The 21,198-nt window shown below is 49.9% G+C and overlaps 1 protein-coding gene across 1 annotated transcript in view; it reads left to right on the top strand.

Annotated features, from left to right (window-relative positions):
* Positions 1–7,958: 7,958 nt before the first annotated feature.
* Positions 7,959–21,198, top strand: part of Epb41l4a (erythrocyte membrane protein band 4.1 like 4A) — a 207,517-nt gene continuing 194,277 nt past the window's right edge. The window contains 1 exon segment of the mRNA XM_048331405.1: positions 7,959–8,077. Coding sequence (XP_048187362.1) covers positions 7,979–8,077 — 99 coding nt within the window. The 5' untranslated portion in view covers positions 7,959–7,978.

The raw sequence follows: 21,198 nt of genomic DNA, 5'->3' as shown, positions 1-21,198 counted from the left end.
AGTTCAAGCCCCACAAATGAGGAGGAGGAGGAGGAGGAGGAGGGGGAGGGGGAGGGGGAGGGGGAGGGGGAGGGGGAGGGGGAGGGGGAGGGGGAGGAGGAGGAGAAGGAAGAGGAGGAGGAGGAGGAGGAAAAAAGAAAGATGAAAGAGGAGGAGAACAAAGAGAAGGAGAACGAAGAGGAGGAGAGAGGGAGAGATATTAATGCTTGATATTAAAAGTATTATCTAGCCACAAGACTGATATTCAAGGAACAAAATTTATGGCGATAAATAAAATCACATAAAGCAGTGTTCAAGAACAAAGAGATAGTAGTGCTGATATTTTTGCATATTAAGTCATCCTTATTTGACGAATACCCACTTAGAGATGTATCATAAACTACATTTTGTCTTTTAAAAATGGTTAAAAATATGTATTTAGGCAATGGATAGGTAACACATGAACAGAATAACAGGATACAAAATTATGAAAAGGAGTATGGCAAAAAAAAGAGTCTCCATTCTACCCTGTCCGCTAGTCACTATTCCCTTTCCCCAGAGGAAATGGGTGTTTTTAGTTTCTCTTGGCAATGTCTTAACCACAAAGCTAGCCGTGAGTTCAGAAGACTCTCCTTCAGAGGTTCTATGCTAGATGGGTCAGTGGGACCCACTTTCCATAGGACACCGTTTTTATGGAAGAGCAATATGTGCTTACTGGAATTAGGCCATGGAAAATCAGCATGGTAAACATGTTGCATCTCAGCGCATCTGTATCTTAGACCCCTTATTTTATGAGCATGCCAAAGCACAGAGAAGGATTTCTTCATGGTCATACAGATTGACTTGGAAGATAACTGAAAGCTCTCCTTTTCCTCAAAACTTTGTGGAGAGAGTAGTTAGTATTCATACCACTAATATGGTGTTAAATTAAGTTGATATACTTTATTCAGGAAGTAAACTTGAATGCATTAGCCAGACAAAGCAGCAGACACATTAGAACCTAGGTTGAAACCTAGTAAAGGAGTCCCATTATAAATGAAAGCTAAATATAAGAATCAATTTTTAGCAGGGTGAGGAAGCTCACACCTGTAATCCTAGCTACACAGGAGACAGATTAGGAAGATTGTGCTTTAAAATCACCTTGAGAAAAAAGTTCTTGACACGCCATCCCAAGAAATGAAAACTGAATATGGTGGTTTATACTACACCTGTCATCTCAACGACACGGGGAATGTAAATAGGAGGAGTGCCATTCGGGTTGGCTGGGACACAACTTAAGACTTTATTCTAAAAGCAAAAAGGGCTATAGGTATAGGTAGTAGAACACTTTTCTGGCAAGTGCAAGTCCCTGAGTTTAAAGCCTCAGTGTGAAAAAGAAAGGAAGAAAGGAAGGAAGGAAAGAAGAAAAAAGAAAGAGAGAAGGAAAAGAATCTATTTTCAGTTTAATTGATATTCAGTGTAAAAAGTTGAAACCTTTTTTTTTTAATGTGCTGGTCCTGGGGCTTGAACTTGGGGCTTGGACATTGTCCCTGAGCTTTTGCACTCATGGTTAGTGATGTACCACTGAGCCACAGCTCTACTTCTGGCCTTTCAGTGGTTAACTGAAGATAATTAACTTTCCTGAGCTAGATTCAAATCATGATCTGCAGATCTCAGCCTCCTGAATAGCGAGGAGTATCAGAGTCTGACTCTGAAAAAGTTTTAATGTTGTCAAAATGCATAATAAATATCTTTTCCTATACATGCATGCTCATTATTTAATAAGGCTAAGTTCTTAGATGCTAAATTTCCATATCAAAGTATATGCATATTTAAATTATTAATGACAGATCATATTCCGGAACACCTGAATTAGCTTCAAGTTCTACCAACAAAATGCTCATTTCCCCCTACTCTTGCCAATCTTTGGAGATTTTCAATTGCATAGGTGAAAGATGCTTATCTGTTTAAGAAATGTTTAAAAAGCCTCTGAAAGTACTGTACTTCTCCTTTGGCTCCTCCTTTATTTTTGCTAGCTTACCTTTGAACAGAAAAAGGAAAGTAGGATATTTCAAAGTAAAAATCCGAACTAATTTATGTTAATTACAAACTATTTTAATGTATTCACCAACAAAGATTAATAACTATGCATAATGAGAATTCCCCTGTGAACCATCTCTAAGTAATTTCCCTACGTGTAAAATTAAAGGGCTAACTCTGATTCCTGCCTTCCCCCCAAAACAAAAAGACTTCTCAGTAACTCAAAGGTTTACTTGGTGATCACCTGCATGAAGAAACAGCTCAGGTGGCAGAGCAGTCTGGGAAGATAACTTCCCTTGCAGCATGGGTAAGAGCCCTGAGGCATCTCAATAAATGAGATCTAAGTCCTCAGTAGAAGAGAGGATAGCTGGCTAATGACATATATGTGAAATGAATCAGAAGGCAGCATGGTCTTAAAAACTGGATGTGCCTGGGCACATACTATGTTAGAAATACAAGTGAGTATAGGATCCAAATAAACCAGGACGTGGCATAAGACCCGAACAGAGATGTTGCTCTTCCCTCAAAACTGTCCTTTTTGATGTAATCTATGTGAGAGGGTCTTCCATACTCTTTTACCTGGCAGGCATTAACTTGAAGAATGAGGGAGGGTAAGAGAGAGGTTTCTGATGAAGGATGAACCGCACTCCAAATTATCCAGACCTTCTAAAGGACAACTTCCATTATGCTTTAAAAAGACACTCTCTAGAGCAGATATTTGCAAGGTGTCTTTGCCATCCAGCAGCATAAGGTATCCCCTAGGAACTTGTTAGAAATGCAAGTTCTCAGGCTCCACTCCAGAGTTCCTCAGTCAGAAACTCTGAGGGTGTGACCAGGAACTTGTGTTTTAACAACTCCTCCAAGGTCTGCTGTTTTACCCTTTGGCATATAAGTAAATTATTTAGTTATTTACTGTCAATGCTTCCAAGCTACAAATTTTAATTACAGTTAAGTTACACATGTTTAGAAAATGTAGAACTATAAAGTGATAACAGATCCAGGCGCTAGTGACTCATGTCTGTAATCCTAGGTACTCAGGAAGCGGAGGGCTGCGGGTTGTGGTTTGAAGCCAGACTGGGCAGAAAAGCCCATGAGACAAATTTTATCTCCAATTAACTACCAACAAGCTGGAAGTGGAGTTGTGGCTGAAGTGGTAGAGTGTCAGCCTTGAATGGAAAAAGCTCAGCAAGAACTCACGGTCCTGAGCCCCAATACAAACACACAGAGGAGGAGGGGGTAGACGGGGAGATGGGAGAGAGGAAGAGAGGAGGGGGGGGGGGGGACATGTGTTGTTTAGATGTATGAAATATGGTACTTTTAAAAGAGCCTTGCCAGTGGCTTATGCTTGCAATCCTAGCTACTCAGGGAGCTGAGAACTGAGGATCTTAGTCCGAAGCCAGCCTGGGGAGAAAAGTCCCTGAGACTTATCTCTGATCACAGTAAAGGCTGGAAGTGGCGCTGTGGCTCAAGTGGTAGAGTGCTAGCCTTGAGCCAAAAGAAGCCAGGGACAGTGCTCAAGCCCAGAGTGTGAGCCCCAAGACTGGCAAAAAATAAAAGAAGAGCCTTGTCTGTCATTCTGCAGTGTTTCAGCCAAGGTGGGGGGACATTTTATAGATTTTTGATGAGTTTCACTACAACATCTACATATATCTATACTTGTACTTTGATCATTCTCAGGGGGATGTTTTCTTCTAGGATGACGATCCTTAAAGCCTCACACAGATGGCAAGCATATTTTATAAAATTATATTGATTCTGAATTTGTGTGTCATATGACTCATCTACATTAGGTTTAGTATGACAAAATATCACCTTGACTGAAGAAAATATTTCATAAAAATATCTCAGAAAAAAGATCAAAGTCTTTGACATAGTTTTAAACAGTGCATTATGTTATATACATGTTGAAAAGTGATGTGGTTTTTCTAATAAAAAAATTCAAATAATATCTTGTTAACTTGCTTCTCTGGCTAGGCAGCGAAAGTCTTCCTACTAAAGCCTGTGCAAAGTTATGTGCAGCTTTTAAGAAACTGCCAAATTGTTAATCAGTGTGTGAGAATTCCAACTGCTCCTCGTCCCTCGTCCTTACCCATACTTGGTATGGTGGCACAGCAGCTTGGTAGGACAGCCATCCCAGTAGGGCTATAGTCATTATCTTATAGTGATTTTATAATGTGCATTCCTGTAATGACTAAAATGGCTCGTGTGCTTATCTGTCATTTGGCTATCTTCTGATCTCATTTCAATTTTCATTTAAAAAGAAACAACATGTTCATATTAAAACATGGATTTTTATCTGGTTGCATCTCTTCAGAATTCTTTTTTGTTTGTTTGTTTTGTTTTTTTGCCAGTCCTGGGGCTTGAACTTAGGGCCTGAGCACTGTCCCTGGCTTCTTTTTGCTCGAGCCACAGCGCCACTTCTGGCTTTTTCTATATATGTGGTATTAAGGAATTGAACCCAGGGCTTCATGTATACGAGGCAAGCACTTTACCACTAGGCCACATTCCCAGCCCCTCTTCAGAATTCTTATGTGGAAATCCCAACCTAATGATTGTATTTAGAGACAGGACCTACAAGGAGGCAATGAAGATTACATGAAATAAGGGTAGTACCCTGACACTAAGGATCTGCGTCTTTATATTACATCCCAGGTGCTCCAACACATTCCTTCTCCTTCTCCCTTCCTCCTCCCTCCCTCTCCCTGAACACACCAAGTGACCTTAGACTTGTAGCCTCCAGACAAGTTGTTTTAGCCACACAGTCTGTGCCATTTTGTTTTGGCCACCTGAGGTGACAACTATGATCTGTATAGAAGCTTTATTTGTAATAGTCCCAAACTGAAAAAAAACAAAACAAAACACTCAAATGAATGGGAAAATAAACTTGTAACACACACACACACACAAATACACACTAAAATACTGCAAAGAAATAAACCCGAGTGAACTCTTTCTACATACAACATGGATAAATCTCAAAATAATTGCACTGAATGAAACACACCAGACAAGAAGACGTGACGCTGTGTGGTTCCGTTTGCATAAACTCCAGGCAGGTGGGTGGTTTACAGCTGCAGAAGGCAGACCTGTGGTGGCCTGGGAGGTGCGGGGAGGGGGGGGGGGAGGGAGGGAGGGGGGAGGGGGGGACTAGAGGGCGTGGGGGGGACTTGAGTCGGGGTGCACACGTTGGCTCCGTCACGGAGTCACAGAGGGACACACGGTCCAAGCCTCCTGCCCGTTTCCCTCCACCCCAGACGGCGTCTCTTCAACTCTTCTGGCTGGCTTCGAACCTGGAGCCTCCGGGTCTCCCGAGCCGCCGGGACGGCGGGCGGCGGCCACGGGGCCCCCGCAGCCTCGGCTTGCTGTTGAGGGGATCCTAGGCCGTCTGCTCTCCCGCCTTCGCTGTGGGGAGCCGGGGGGAGCGGGGCTCCCCGGGCCCAGGGCGGCTCCGCGGCGCACGGGTTCCTTTAAACCTCTCCGTGGGGAGCCGGTCACGGAGTCCCGGGCCCCGCTTCTCCACGGCGACCCCAGGTCAGCCAGCCGGGGGCACCCGGTCCCAGGGCTGCGAGCCCCCCGGTCCCAGGGCTGCGAACCCCCCGGTCCCAGGACTGCGAACCCCCGGTCCCAGGACTGCGAACCCCCCGGTCCCATCCCAGGACTGTGAACCCCCCGGTCCCAGGACTGTGAACCCCCCGGTCCCAGGACTGCGAACCCCCCGGTCCCATCCCAGGGCTGTGAACCCCCCGGTCCCATCCCAGGACTGCGAACCCCCCGGTCCCAGGGCTGCGAACCCCCCGATCCCATCCCAGGACTGTGAACCCCCCGATCCCATCCCAGGACTGCGAACCCCCGATCCCATCCCAGGACTGTGAACCCCCCCGATCCCAGGACTGCGAACTCCCCGATCCCATCCCAGGACTGTGAACCCCCGGTCCCAGGACTGCGAACCCCCCGGTCCCATCCCAGGACTGCGAACCCCCCGGTCCCATCCCAGGGCTGTGAACCCCCCGGTCCCATCCCAGGACTGTGAACCCCCCGGTCCCATCCCAGGGCTGTGAACCCCCCGATCCCATCCCAGGGCTGTGAACCCCCCGATCCCATCCGAGGGCTGTGAACCCCCCGATCCCATCCCAGGGCTGTGAACCCCCCGATCCCATCCCAGGGCTGTGAACCCCCGGCGGCGCGAGGCGAGCGTGGGAACGGAGCGCGCGCGGCCTTTGCCAGTGCGCGCGGCTCGGCGGGGCCCCGGGGCGAATCCACGGCCTCGCCCGGTTGGAGGAGGAGGAGCGCGCAGCCCCGGAGGCCGTCCCCGCGGGGCTGACAGCGGGAGGGGCCCCGCAGGGCGACCCGCCGGGGCCGCGGGGGAGCCTCGAGGCCGGCGCCCCCCGCCCCGCCCCGCCCCGCGCGCCCCGCGGCCGCCGCCGCCCCGCCCCGCGCGCCCCGCGGCCGGCTCCCCGCCGCCTCCCCGCCCCGCGCGCCCCGCGGCCGGCTCCCCGCCGCCTCCCCGCCCCGCGCGCCCCGCGGCCGGCTCCCCGCCGCTCCGCCTCCCCGCCCCGCCGGAGGGCCGCGCCCGCCGCACCTGCTCCCGCTCGCCGCGGCCCCGAGCGCCCGGCAGGGGGCGCCGCCGCCCCGGCGCCGGTCCCGAGCCGGCCGGCGGCGCGGAGGGCGCGGGGCCGGGATCGCCCGCGGCGGGGCGGGGCGAGCGCTCGGAGCGGCCCCGGGTCTCCCGGGGAGACGGGCGCCGCGACCTCCCTAGCGGCCGCGCGGGGCTCCGGCGTCGCGGCGAGACCGTGGGCGGCGCCCCGTCGGGCCGAGGGCCGCCCGCCCCGCCCCGCCCCCCCCCCCCCCGCCCAGGGGCGCCCGGCGGCGGTCCCGGGGCTGCCGCGCCGCTGCGGGCCTTTCATTTCGCCGACGCCGGGGCCGGGCGCGGTACCCGGGCCGCTGCCGCCCAGGGCGCCCCCTCCCGCGCGGCCCCGAGAACTTTCCCCGGAGCCCCGCGCCCCCGGCCCCCGCGCCCCCGGCCCCGCCCCGCCGCGCCCCGGACTCGCGGCGCCCCGAGTGCCCGGTGTGCCCGGGGGGGGGGGGAGCGGAGCGCGTGAACCCGGCCCGCCCCGCCCCGCCCCGCGAGGAGCCCGCGAGCTCCGGGACGGCCGGCGCCCCGCCACGAGCCGAGCCGAGCCGAGCGGCGCCCGCGGTTCCGGTAAGGCGCCCGCGCCCCGCCAGCCCGCCCCGCCGCCCGCCGCCGCGAGGGGGGCGCGGGGGGCGGGAACCGAGTGACGGAGCGGCCGGCACCGAGGGGGAGCCGGGGCCGGGGCTCGGGGTCGGGGCCGCGGGCGGGGAGGCTCCGCGCCCCGAGGGCGGCGGCCGGCGCGTCGGGGGAGCGGGCGGGGTCGGGGCGGGCGGCGGGGACCCGCAGCCGGGGGGGGGGGGGGGCTCCCGCCTTTGTCCCTTCCTGGCCAGGCCGCCCTTGTCGTCCCCAGGGCCGGGAGGAGCCGCGTCGCCCCCGCCTTCGGGAGCCGGAGCCGCGGGATGCGCGGGGAGGCGCCGCCGCCCTCGGCGCCCAGCTCCGCCCGCTGAGCGCCCGCCCGGAGCCGGAACCCGGAGCCCGCAGCCCGGAGCCCTCAGCCCGCAGCCCGGAGCCTGGAGCCCGGAGCCCGCAGCCCTCAGCCCGCAGCCCGGAGCCCGGAGCCCGGAGCCCGGAGCCCGCAGCCCGGAGCCCGGAGCCCGCAGCCCTCAGCCCGCAGCCCGGAGCCCGCAGCCCGCAGCCCGGAGCCCGCAGCCCGGAGCCCGGAGCCCGGAGCCCGGAGCCCGCAGCCCGCAGCCCGCAGCCCGGAGCCCGGAGCCCGGAGCCCGGAACCCGGAGCCCGCCGCCCGCAGCCCCGCGCCCGCAGCCGCCCCGGCCCGCAGGGTCCTCCCTGCGCGGCGCGTGAGCCCCGGCCCGAGGCGGGCGGCGGGCGGGCGGCGGGCGGCGGCGGGCGGCATGGGCTGCTTCTGCGCCGCCCCGGAGGAATTCTACTGCGAAGTTTTGCTCCTGGACGAATCCAAGCTGACCCTCACCGCGCAGCGCCAGGGCGTCAAGGTGAGCGCGGCGGGCGGGCCGGGGGCGGGGGGGCGGGGGGGGGCCGGGGCGGGCCGGGGGGGGGGCCGGGGCGGGCGGGGGGGCCGGGGCCGGGGCGGGCGGGGTCCCCGTCCCGGGAGCTCCGCGTCCGGAAGGCGGGCGGGCGGATGGGCGACGCACGGCCCGGCGCTCAGGCCCCGGAGCCCCGGAGCGGCCCGGGTGGGGGACACGGGGCGCCCCGCCCGCCCTCCCTCCCCGCCGCCCGGCCGTGGGGCTCGTCCCGTCCCGCGTTCCCCGCCCCGACGGCCGGCGTTCCCGGGGCCGCGGACGAGCTCGCGGGCGCCCCGCGCTGCCGTCGAGCCGCCGCCCCGCTGGGGGTGCGGGAAGGTGCGGTGTCCCCCCCCCCCCCGACAGCCCGGCGCGGACCCCCCGCCCGCGGGCTCCGCGGAGCCGCTCTGCCCCTGCCGCCCGCAGCCGGCCCGGCCGCCCGGGGACGCGCCTGCCTGCGCCCGTGCGGTCCTCCCGCCCCGTCCGCCGGCCCCGGTGGGCGTCGCGGGGTGCGGTGCCGCCCCCTCGGTCCCAGGGGCTACGGGCGGCCTGGCGGGCTGCGGGGGGAAACCCGCACCCCGCTCCCCGCACCCCAGAGCCGCCCGGGGGCCGCACCCAGCCCGGGCATCTGGGAATCCAATCCCAGCGGCGTGTGCGTGTGAGTGTGTGTGCGCGCGCGTGTGGAGGGGCTGGGAGGAAGCCGGGCGTCCCCTCGTGCGAGTCCACGTTTACACAACTTCACCCACACTCAGGAGCTGTTCCCGGCGTGTGTGCGGTGTGTCTGGCATGCGTGTGTAATGTGTGTGCGGTGTGTGTCTGGCATGCGTGTGTAATGTGTGTCGGTGTGTGTCTGGCATGTGCGCGTGTGTGAATGTGTGTGCGTGTGTGTCTGGCATGCGCGTGTGTAATGTGTGTGCGGTGTGTGTCTGGCATGTGCGTGTGTAATGTGTGTGCGGTGTGCGTCTGGCATGTGCGCGTGTGTGAATGTGTGTGCGGTGTGTGTGTCTGGCATGCGCGTGTGTAATGTGTGTGCGGTGTGTGTCTGGCATGTGCGCGTGTGTAATGTGTGTGCGGTGTGCGTCTGGCATGTGCGCGTGTGTAATGTGTGTGCGGTGTGTCTGGCATGTGCGTGTGTGTAATGTGTGTGCGGTTTGCATCTGGCATGTGCGCGTGTGTAATGTGTGTGCGGTGTGTCTGGCATATGCGCGTGTGTAATGTGTGTGCGGTGTATGTCTGGCATGTGCGCGTGTGTGTAATGTGTGTGCGGTGTGTGCGTCTGGCATGCGTGTGTGTAATGTGTGTGCGGTGTGTGTCTGGCATGCGCGTGTGTAATGTGTGTGCGGTGTGCATCTGGCATGTGCACGTGTGTGTAATGTGTGTGCGGTGTGTGTCTGGCATGTGCACGTGTGTGTAAAGTGTGTGCGGTGTGTGTCTGGCATGTGCACGTGTGTAATGTGTGTGCGGTGTGTGCGTCTGGCATGCGCGTGTGTAATGTGTGTGCGGTGTGTGTGTCTGGCATGTGCGCGTGTGTAATGTGTGTGCGGTGTGTGTGTCTGGCATGCGCGTGTGTAATGTGTGCGGTGTGTGTGTCTGGCATGTGCGCGTGTGTAATGTGTGTGCGGTGTGTGTCTGGCATGCGCGTGTGTAATGTGTGTGCGGTGTGCATCAGGCATGTGCACGCGTGTGTAATGTGTGTGCGGTGTGTGTCTGGCATGTGCACGCGTGTGTAATGTGTGTGTGTTGTGTGTCTGGCATGTGCACGCGTGTGTAATGTGTGTGCGGTGTGCGTCTGGCATGCGCGTGTGTAATGTGTGTGCGGTGTGTGTGTCTGGCATGTGCGCGTGTGTAATGTGTGCGGTGTGTGTGTCTGGCATGTGCGCGTGTGTGTAATGTGTATGCGGTGTGTGTGTCTGGCATGCGCGTGTGTAATGTGTGTGCGGTGTGTGTCTGGCATGTGCGTGTGTGTAATGTGTATGCGGTGTGTGTGTCTGGCATATGCGCGTGTGTAATGTGTGTGCGGTGTGTGTCTGGCATATGCGCGTGTGTAATGTGTGTGCGGTGTGTCTGGCATGTGCGCGCGTGTGTAATGTGTGTGCGGTGTGTGTGTCTGGCATGTGCGTGTGTGTGTAATGTGTGTGCGGTGTGTGTGTCTGGCATGTGCACGTGTGTAATGTGTGTGCGGTGTGTGTGTCTGGCATATGCGCGTGTGTAATGTGTGTGCGGTGTGCATCTGGCATGTGCATGCGTGTGTAATGTGTGTGCAGTGTGTGTGTCTGGCATGTGCGCGTGTGTAATGTGTGTGCGGTGTGTGTCTGGCATGTGCGTGTGTGTAATGTGTGTGCGGTGTGTGTGTCTGGCATATGCGCGTGTGTAATGTGTGTGCGGTGTGTGTCTGGCATGCGCGTGTGTAATGTGTGTGCGGTGTGTGTGTCTGGCATATGCGCGTGTGTAATGTGTGTGCGGTGTGTGTCTGGCATGTGCGCGTGTGTGTAATGTGTGTGCGGTGTGCGCATGTGTATACCGTGCCTGTCCTCGCGCGCCCGGGTCGTGTCCTGCCTCGCGCGTGTGACCCTCGTGTGGGAGACACGGGGGTGGCTGCGATCGCGAGCTCTTCCTCCCTCAGGGATTGTGGTGACCGCTTCCGCGGTGGCTGCGGAGCGGATCGAGTCAGAGCCCCACTCGCGGCCTTCGCACCCGGCCGGGCACACCGCGCCCTTCCGGAGGCAGTGCTGGCTTGGTATGGTTAGCTTTCACGTTCCCAGACCTGCGCCCCGACCAGCCCCCGACCTGACCAGCCCCGACCAGCTCCCGGACCAGCTCCCCAACCTGACCAGCCCCCAACCAGCCCCGGACCAGCTCCCCGACCTCCCCGACCAGCTCCCCGACCTGCCCCTGACCAGCCCCTGACCAGCTCCCCGACCTGCCCCTGACCAGCTCCCCGACCTGCCCCTGACCAGCTCCCCTGACCAGCCCCTGACCAGCTCCCCGACCAGCCCCTGACCAGCCCCTGACCAGCTCCCCGACCTGCCCCTGACCAGCTCCCCGACCTGCTCCCTGACCAGCTCCCCGACCTGCTCCCTGACCAGCTCCCCGACCTGCCCCCGACCAGCTCCCTGACCAGCTCCCCGACCTGCCCCTAACCAGCTCCCTGACCAGCCCCTGACCAGCTCCCCGACCTGCCCCTGACCAGCTCCCTGAGGCCTGGGAAGGAGCTTGGGAGATGGCCGAACAGGCCACGGTGGGCTATGTGGATAGAATAGAATAAAGTAACATCGGAGACAAGACTGCCTGTGCTGTGTGAGTGGAAACAATTAGAAAAAGATAAGTGACGATCCAGCACTAAAACAACAAACAACAAAGAAACCTCTCTGAAGTACAAAAGTCTAAACTCATCTGGAGTCTAAAGTCATCTGCTGTGTGAGTTTCCTATTTCATCATGAAAGCCATACTCCTGTCAGCTGTGCAGTATGTACATTATTCTGTCAAGAGAGCAGTCAAGAGTTGGGATCAAATAGAAATAATTTTGTCAAAGAAACAGGAATCAAAAGTCCTGATCCATAATCATTTTAATAACGCAAATGATGCTCCTCTTGTTTGACTTAGTAAGTTGAAAATGGTTGAGTAATTCAAAGGCACCATCAGCTTTATAATACGGTTATTCTGGCTGTATGCCATATAACAAAACTATAATCTAAGCAGGCTTTGGTTGGAAGTAATCACTTCACAACAGGCTTGGCTTCTTTTGGTGTCACAGAAGCATGCTGTGATTATTTTGAAGGCCATGTGTGTAACACAGATGTTGTCTGCTAAAGAACCGTATTTTCTGCAACTGCTATGCTGCCTGTGTTAAGTACCTCTATACTCGGTATGCACTAAACTAAAACATTCATCTAGGGTAGAAGGTAGGGAAAAAGCACCTCACACGTAAATGATATCCAAACACACACATTTTAATTAACTTTAATTATTCATGTATTTTTATTCTGTACATACTTGACCTTTGATAAAAGCATTTTCTTAACCTTTGTACATTATGAATATAGGTACAGCTACTGTAATCAATATAATTAGATAAATTGGCTTCTCCTTTAGTTCACAAGTGAAAAAAGTAAACAATTTAAAGTTAATAGCCTATGGCTACTATTACATGTTTTCTTTGGAGATGATTTTGGTTGTTACTAATTAAAAAAATGATAATGAGATGTGGAAAGTATTTCTAAAGTAGGAGAGACCTTATACTTGTTTTGAAGGGAAAAAAAAGCAATGCTTACATCTTCAGATCTTAGAAAATGAGGAAATTTTGGTGAAAAATTTCAAGAATTCCTGAGTATTGAGAAGAGTCAGAAAAATCAGACTTTCAGGCAGTATACCAGACATTTAGCATGTTAAAACTATTTCAAGAATTTTAAAACTTAAAAAAATGCACAGAAATTTAATTCTGTTTGAAGCTATTATACCAGGAAATTCACTTGTTGTAAATGCTGGAAAGATAAGAAAAATAATGGAAAATTGTGAACATTTTTATCAATGGTAGGCAAAAACTGACCCTCAACTTTATATTAACCTTATTATTGAAGGCTGGGAATATGGCCTAGTGGCAAGAGTGCTCGCCTCATAAACATGAAGCCCTGGGTTCAATTCCTCAGCACCACATACATAGAAAATGCTGCAAGTGGTACTGTGGTTCAAGTGGCAGAGTGCTAGCCTTGAGCAACAAGAAGCCAGGGACAGTGCTCAGGCCCTGAGTCCAAGCCCCAGGACTGGCAATAATAAAAAAGATAACTTTATTACTGAAAACATAGTTTTACATATATTTTGATTATATTTTTGGTATTTCCACAATAATGTAACTACATATTGCTAGAAATATTGATTTTTAACTCAATGTACCTGAAATAATTAGTTTTATTTTTATATTTTTCTACTAACATGTAAATATTTTCTGAAGACAACAATAAAAATAAGAAAGGCAAGCAAAGTCTTTGCTCTGAAATTAAAACAAAAATATCACTTATTTTCCAATTTTTTAAATATTTATTTTGAGATGACTTTCTTAGTCTTCTATTCTTAAAAGAAATAGAAACAGCCAACTTTGCATTAAAAATCATTCACATATTTGATTCTCTAATAAAGAAAATTTTGCTGATTCCTAAATAGTTACTGAAGAATTTACTTTAAAAAACTAACAACAAAAAGAATTTACTTGTAGTATTGATATAATGCATTATGAGTTTCAAGATTAATCGTGGTAAAGTAGAAATGTAAGAGAGGCTACGCAAAACATTTTTTATGTGCATCATTTTGAAAAGTACTCCATTGATTTTTTTTTAATCACACATTGAAAAGCTAGTTATGAAGTAATTTTCTACAACTTAGGTAAAGGTTTTTCTTCAACTTTAGGAAAGATTTGATGTGTTGCCATAGAAATCATTTTGGCTTGAAGACAATAACTATACACCTCATATGTTCAAATAAATATGACTTAAGTGGAAAATGAATTTTTGTTGAACAAACAGTAAAACAAACCATAGTGTTTTTGTGTCCATATTACTGTTACATAGGCCTTTGCATGCTTGCCTTGGAGGTCCTCTCATTAACAGCCAGAAGTCTTTTCCTTGCAGTTCATTGTTTGAGCCCTACCCAACATTTGAAAAGACCAAGTTTATATAAGCTGCTATTGGTTGTGTCTTGAGCTCTCACAATAGCTTTTAGCTGTTTGTCCTGCTGCTATCTATTGTTTATTCAAGTTAAGAATTTCTGCTATGGTTGGTCTCAGATTGGTGTTTTTTTTTTGTGTGTGGTTTTTTTTTTTTTTTTTTAGTAATGTTTGTTCTGGGACACTTTTGTTAGGCCTTTTGTAATGCTCTGAGCTGAAATAGAGATCTTTCTTTATGTTCTTTTAGGAACCAGATCTTGGTGACTCATACTACGTTTCTAGATTTTGTTTGGTTAGCATAAAGATTCTCAGGGAAACAAAGCCACAAGAGGTGATTATAAATTTAGTCCTCAGGCTTGCTGTTGCAAATAAGAAAGATTCATGGTTTCTCTCAGCAAGCTTCGGACCCTAGGGAACATATAGGTCTAATTTTTTTCCCTAGATATGTTGGCTGAATTAATATGACAGTAAGAGGTAACCTCCACTAACATTTTTAATGGCCTTGAGATTTGTTGTGTGGCTTACCCAATTAAAACACACAATGCATGTACTAGCTGTTAAAGAATGCTGCCTCCTAACTCTCCCAAGGTTGTGGAGGATTACTGTGAGTCACTTCTGGTCCTTTGGTCAGTAACTTCCTACTGAGCCGGAAAAACAATGACAAGGTGAGGTTTTAGAACATGCGCATCTCACTTCAAAAGAACCTGTAATTTTCATGGCATTTGAATTGGCACAGAAAACCTCTCAGAAGATTGAGGGTAAAGTGCAAACCAGTGGTTCCCCATGTATTGGACATATGTGTGACTCCCGGTGTCTTTCTGTATCAGGCACGTAACTTGGAGTCAGGGATCTTGTAACCCCAGGCGGAAGTAGGTTATCATGCGGGAGCACTTCTGTTAGTGGAAGTGGCCCCTTGGTCCTCATGGGTTAGCCGGTGAGAAGCGCGTGGAGTGGAGAGTGCCCTTCCTCCGCACTGCATACGTAAATACCTCCTGAGTACTTTAGACAGGTTTTGTTCTTGAAAGACTATTGAAATGACTTTCATTGTCCGTGACTTGAATATAATTTCAACTGTAAGGGAGAAAGATTTGTTACCTGGAAGCGCTGATGGCTCCCTTTCTCCAGGGGCTCATAAATTCTTGATGGATGATGAACCAGACTCTCTGTGGCCCAGTCATTCTGTCTGTCTGCTCTTTAATTCTGTGAGCTTGAACTGAGTTTGAACTACAGACGAATGAATGTAATGTTTTGAGCATGAGCGGGGATAAATAAGGTTAAATCTAAATTGTTCTGATTAGGGCTGTGGACACTGGTTTGTGAAGGTACTTAACAAGATGAAAAAGTGATTTTTCCCCCCCTTTGGAATGTGTTGGGTTTTATCCCAGACAGTAGGGCCTGATAATTCTTTGATATAGGAGGCTGTCCTGTTCATTCTCACAGTGGCTCTTTCTGGTCTAGAGATAAAGTCCAAATGCCATTGTTTGGTTCAGCACCCTACCTGATTTATCTAGCCCCGTCTGCCAAAATGACTTGCCCTCCTGGCCTGCAGAGCCGCTGAGTTTATAAAACATTCCAGATTCTTCTTGAGCCTTGTTGTGTTCTTGGTCTTGAGCCATCTTTTAAAACTTGAACCAAATGTCTCATCAGGGAGGAAGTAGAATTAAATGCTCATCTGTGATTCATACACATCTCAGTTAAGGTACCTACTACCTTATAAAAATACCAGAGTAAACAAATTGAATATTTTATTTTTATGAAAAATTTTGTTTTTCACCTCGATGCAAAGTGTAATTATCTTCAGGCCTGTAATAAACCTGATTAGTCAGAGACCAAGTTGGTTGTGTCCCTCCTGCTTCTCCAGTTGACTGCGTCGACTGAGCTTTATCGCCCACATTTAAGCACAGGTGAAGCTGGTACATGTCGTTTCTGGTCAGCCGGCTTGGGGTTGTAATGGCTAACTGCCATTTGCTTTCGCATCAAGAGTTTTGTTTCCAAGTTTCACATATTAAGATTAAACAGGCACCTGTTATCACATGTTGTAGTATAGACGAGGTGTGTAGAATTCAGGAACCAGTCAGTTCACTTTGTGACTCAAAAAGCTTGCAACTACAATGTGTAGAGAGTTTGCGCCCTTCTGGAAAATGTAGATGGCATTCCTGTGGTCCCTGATCTGTTTCTCCTTTTCTTTCTTGGAGTGAAACAGCTATTCTTTCTTAATGTTGTCTATGTTAATCCCTTTCTCTGTAACTAAACAATCTTGTAAGGAGATGCCAAGCACTAAATGGCTCCTCTGGAGAATGTCCTAATCATCACTGAAAACTTAAAAGGACAGGCTGCTTTTCCAAATGTGAGAGGAACTTGTTTCCTAATAGGGGAGACTGACCGATAGTAAGGAAAGTTGTGGGAGTGTTAGCCGGAAGTGCCAGTCATAGCCTACCCAAAGAACAAAAATCTACTTTTGACACTTGTTGCTAGTTATTTGATAAGAGTCTCTTCGCTTTTTTTTGCCTGGGCTGGCTTCGAACTTTGATCCTCAGATCTCAGTGTTCTGAGGAGCTAGGATTACAGGTGTAAGCCACTGGTGCCTGGTAGCATATTAGTTAGAAAGGTTATTGTAAGCCTTCCGTAAGCCACAGGTAGTGACTGAATTTCCAGGTTTTGTGGGCATGGCGTTCGGGAAGGTGATTGGAAACTTTTTGTTTATAGTCTGTCTGCCTTTTCACATGGGCAGTGGTGTGACTGAGATTCAGGTTCCTGAGCTGGTCCACAGAGGCCATTTGGGTATGCAAGTTGTTCAGATCCCACTATCAAAGGTGGAGAAGCAGTCTTGAGCCTCTGTTGTCTGCAATGGCCCTTGTCAGAACTGTTGTTTTCCTTCACTGTCTGTTCTCACCACTCTTGACCTAGTGTGGCCTTCACACCCACTTGGGCTCCTTTGCTGTGTGGTCTCCTTTCATCGTGTTTCAGCAGTGCATCCAGTCATATTGCCTCCGCTACCACTGGAATGTGAATCCCCACATTTGTAAGATGTAGACCTGCAGCTGAGTCTGTCTCCTCATTCCTGGCTTCCTTCTCGTTATCTGCATTGTGTGCTTTTCTTATTTCTTCCTGGATACCACAGTAGATGCCTAAGCTCCTTTCCTTACCTCTCTGCTCCTTCCAGACCTGCTACCTCTAGTTTGTTGGATGTTGGTAGATGATACTACCCTCCTTTTAATTAAAAATGTTTTGGTCTCCTATGGAGATCCCCTTGCAAGCTGCCTCAGTGTGAAGGAGTTTCTGTTAGCTAACCTATCATGGGTTCCAGGGGCCAAGAGAACGCTCAGAGCAGGAAGATGATGCCAAGGCCCTGGTTCTCCCACCTCGTCCTGTCTCTGCCATGGTGGGCGTCACTGCAGTCTGCAGGCTGTCAAGGGCAGCCTGAGACAAGATGATAGATGGTAATGTACTACCTGGGAATAGAGATCGTCCCTCTTTCTCCAGAAGTCTTGCGGCAGACTTTAATAGGTGTCTTTTGGTCCGGATGATTTGTTCTTGAGTCACCATGGATGGCAGTGAGGTCACCTTTACATCAAGGCTGGTCCTGGGACTTGGGGTAGGGCTGGACTCAGTTTCCCAATGGCTGGTGGCTGCTCTGGAGAGTAGCTGCATGAGGAAAGGAGGAGGGGAGCTGTGTGTGTATGTTTTTGGCCGCCAACAGTCTGCCTGCCTAACCACTTGGGCCAGGATCCTTAAATTTCCACATACTTCTAGCATCCCAAGCATTTTCTGAATTTATTTCCTCTCCCACTTTCCATTGCTATGGTCACTCTTCTAAACCTAACCAAGCCTGTCCGTGTAGTGGTTGCTATGGTTTCCTGCCCACCTCATCCTGGAGTGAATACAATGCAGTGAAGAGGAAAGGCTTTAGCTATAGTTCATCTGGCTTTTAGTCTTCCTTCATGTGGTTAGCATTGTAAACACAGGCAAGTTACCTTGTTGAGTGTTCCGTACTTTGAGATGCTATATATGAAGCCTTAGCTTTGTGCCTTACAAGTGGGAATTGGATGGAAATCCTTGAGGAAGGGGATAAGATATTTCTTAGGGGGATTCCCTGTGAAGCCCAGGTACTAAGGAATGGTAGGCATCGAAGAATTAGTGTTGACTGGCTAAAGTAATTAGAATGAGAAAAATGACCTCTTTATGAACATGTGCTAATAAATCTGAGAAGGGTATTCCTTTTTGCTTTTAAAGAACACACAGCACACCAGTTGACTCAACCGCTTATCTGATTTTTTTTTTTTTCTTTGCCATTCCTGGGCCTTGGACTCAGGGCCTGAGCACTGTCCCTGGCTTCTTCCCGCTCAAGGCTAGCACTCTGCCACTTGAGCCACAGCGCCGCTTCTTGCCGTTTTCTGTATATGTGGTGCTGGGGAATCGAACCTAGGGCCTCGTGTATCCGAGGCAGGCACTCTTGCCACTAGGCTATATCCCCAGCCCCCGCTTATCTGATTTTTAAAATCAGCTTTATTGAGATGTAAAGGATATACTAGGCACTTCAGTAGCTTTTGTAACTTGAAAGTGTGCCTGAATACTAAGATTTCTGCAAGTTTTCTGTTTAGAGCCTTTAGTATTGCTGTTTATTTTTTTCCTGGAAATGAATTATTGGAGGATTAGAAAAAGGGCATTCGCCTGTGTTTGTCTGTTTGTTTTGGATTTTGTTTTTCTTTTTTTGTGTCGGGTATTGAACCCAGGATGTTGCGCTTGCTAGGCGAGTGCTTTGCCGCTGAGCTTCATCCCGGCTCCTTGCCTGTGTTTATGAATTGTTTTACATTGCGAGTTTTGATAAGCTAAGGGTGAGAGAAGCCAAACGTGATTTATGTATGTTTGTAGTTTTCATCCATTACCTTGAAACAACTTGAGAATTGTTATATTTGTTCTGAGCAAGGTAATATGTGCTGTTGTTTCCCCCCCACCCCCAGGGAAATAATGTCAGTGGCTAGAACACTACTTCTGAATATACACGCAGCCTTCCTTCCCCATCACTCTGAACGCTCATCTTCAGGATTTCTAGTAGGATTGCAGGTTAAAGCCTAGGTAACAGATAGGGCTTTAAGGAATTGGACCGAGATTCCTTATGCTTGGGGTGAGGGCCTGTGGCGTGAGGGGGGAGCTGTAGCAAATCATCGTGGCATCGAAGCGGGGGGGGGGGGGATGTAAGCTTTACAGTGTTGTCTGGATTGCACATTGTTAAAGCCCACAGTTATTCAAAGATGTGAGAAATCCCGGTAACTGTGCAGGCCACTGCAGCTCTGTTTGTGGAGAGTATCTTAACCATCTGCATTCTGAATAGAGTCATAGCGTCACACGATTTTTTTTATATACCTCGTTTCTGCTGCCATTGCTTTTTTTTTTTTCCCTGTATGCCACCCATGCTCTTGCCCAGTAGCTCAGCTGTGTAATCCTCGGTACCACACATGTGTGTGGTCTCCTTTGCCCAGTTAAACCAGCCCGGTGATGCTCCCTGAAAAGGCGGCAGAATGCTAGGTTGAGGGTGTGGAAAGGGGGACATAAATTACACCTGATTGGATTTCATTTAGGAAATTAGATTCCAGTCAGTCACCTAATTCCCTCCCTCATAGCCGCTAAGTGAGGAGCTGGACCCAGGCTGTGAGCCTAGACCCCGGTTCTGGTTTCCCCATCTGCCTGCTTCTTTAGGCACTGTTCACTCATGCTTATTTTCTCTTCTCCGTGGAAGGAGGGACTGATTGCTGATTGCAGAAACTGAGGTCAGAATTTATTGAAAATTGATTAGGTTCACCACTAGTCGCCCAGTGTTTCTGTGCTCCCATCCTCTTCTGCCACTTCTCTAAAATTACGTCTTCCTAGGTCTATTGTCTGTCTTGATTACCTTGTGCAGTGGGGCTTGGCATTTGGATTTATTGTTAGGACCTTATTGGTTAGCTCTTTTCTTAACATTTCATAAGAGATTATGTGGAACTTCTTTTCAGAATAATAGTTATTGCATGGCATTTTGTGTTTTTGGGTTCTTTTGAAAATGCTTATTTATTTTAAAGGTCTAGAATAATTTATTTAATGGCATGGTTTTAGGGCTTTATTTTGTAATGATCTTTACCTTGAGTTTCTACAGCTTCAGGCTAACTGTCTCTCCAGGAGATAAAATTAAAAACTGATTAGTGAACCTTTTTATTGCCTGCGGGAGGATGCAGAGCACAGTGAGAAAGGTAAAATTACTCTGCCACAGAACGACTCAGATGGGCCGGTCATCAAGAGGCTAATAGGTCTTTCCCTCTGATGACTATTATTTTTATTATTTCAGATTATTTTGTGCTTCTACTGCTGCTTACAAAGGCACTTGGAGGATATGTAAATTTTTCTTAATTCCTATGGGGGCCTGCTTTTTCTTTCAGACACTATTTTGACCTTATGTTCTGCAGTAGTTTTGAAGACAAATAGGGTTTGAGTGGGAGGGTATATTGGAGTCTGTACCAATGATATGTGTCTGTAATTGTAGGCACAGATTTGCCTAAGAATTTATCTAGAGCCTGTTAGGAACTCAAGAGTGTCAGGATTTCTGGTGAGGATAATGAAGTTGAAGGACTCTTATCTGTAGTAAATTTAATCTGTAGATAAACAACATCCACTTATAAAACAGAAGAATATGAGCTGGGAATGTGGCTTAGTGGTAGAGTGCTTGCCTAGCATGCGTGAAGCCCTGGGTTCAATTCCTCAGTATCATATAAACAGAAAAAGCCGGAAGTGGTGCTGTAGCTCAGGTGGTAGAGTGCTAGCTTTGAGCAGAAGAAGCTCATGCCCTGAGCTCAAGGCCTAGGATTGGCCAAAACAAAACAAAACAAAACAAAAATGCCTGCAGAACATTTATTTATTTATTTATTTGCCAGTCCTGGGCTTTGGACTCAGGGCCTGAGCACTGTCCCTGGCTTCTTTTTGCTCAAGGCTAGTACTCTGCCACTTGAGCCACAGTACCGCTTCTGGCCATTTTCTATATATGTGGTGCTGGGGAATCGAACCCAGGACTTCAGGTATACGAGGCAAGCACTCTTGCCACTAGGCCATATCCCCAGCCCCTGCAGAACACTTAATATGTGGCAGAGATTTTCATATGTACAGAAATTCTGATAGGAAATTATATTTATATGTCAGCATGAGATTAATCAAGGATAGTGTGGCTGTAAGTTCATGGTGCTTTTCAGATTCCATTGTAGTATTATGGGATATATATGTCAACCTATCCATTCAGGTTAGAGATGGTGTATCTTCTAAGCCCAAAATGTTAATATTTCTGAAACTTAACATTTGGAAATTTACAATAAATAGGGATAGATATGACTAAGACGCTTCATAGCAATTATAACCATTGTGTACTTGTATTAGTTACCTATTGCTTTGTAGCAAATTATTGCTATGTAGCAAATTA

Source organism: Perognathus longimembris, chromosome 22 (assembly GCF_023159225.1).
Source record: "Perognathus longimembris pacificus isolate PPM17 chromosome 22, ASM2315922v1, whole genome shotgun sequence".
Lineage (NCBI taxonomy): Eukaryota > Metazoa > Chordata > Mammalia > Rodentia > Heteromyidae > Perognathus > Perognathus longimembris.
Note: the sequence above shows the minus strand (reverse complement) of the source record. Positions and strands in the feature narration are given on the sequence as shown.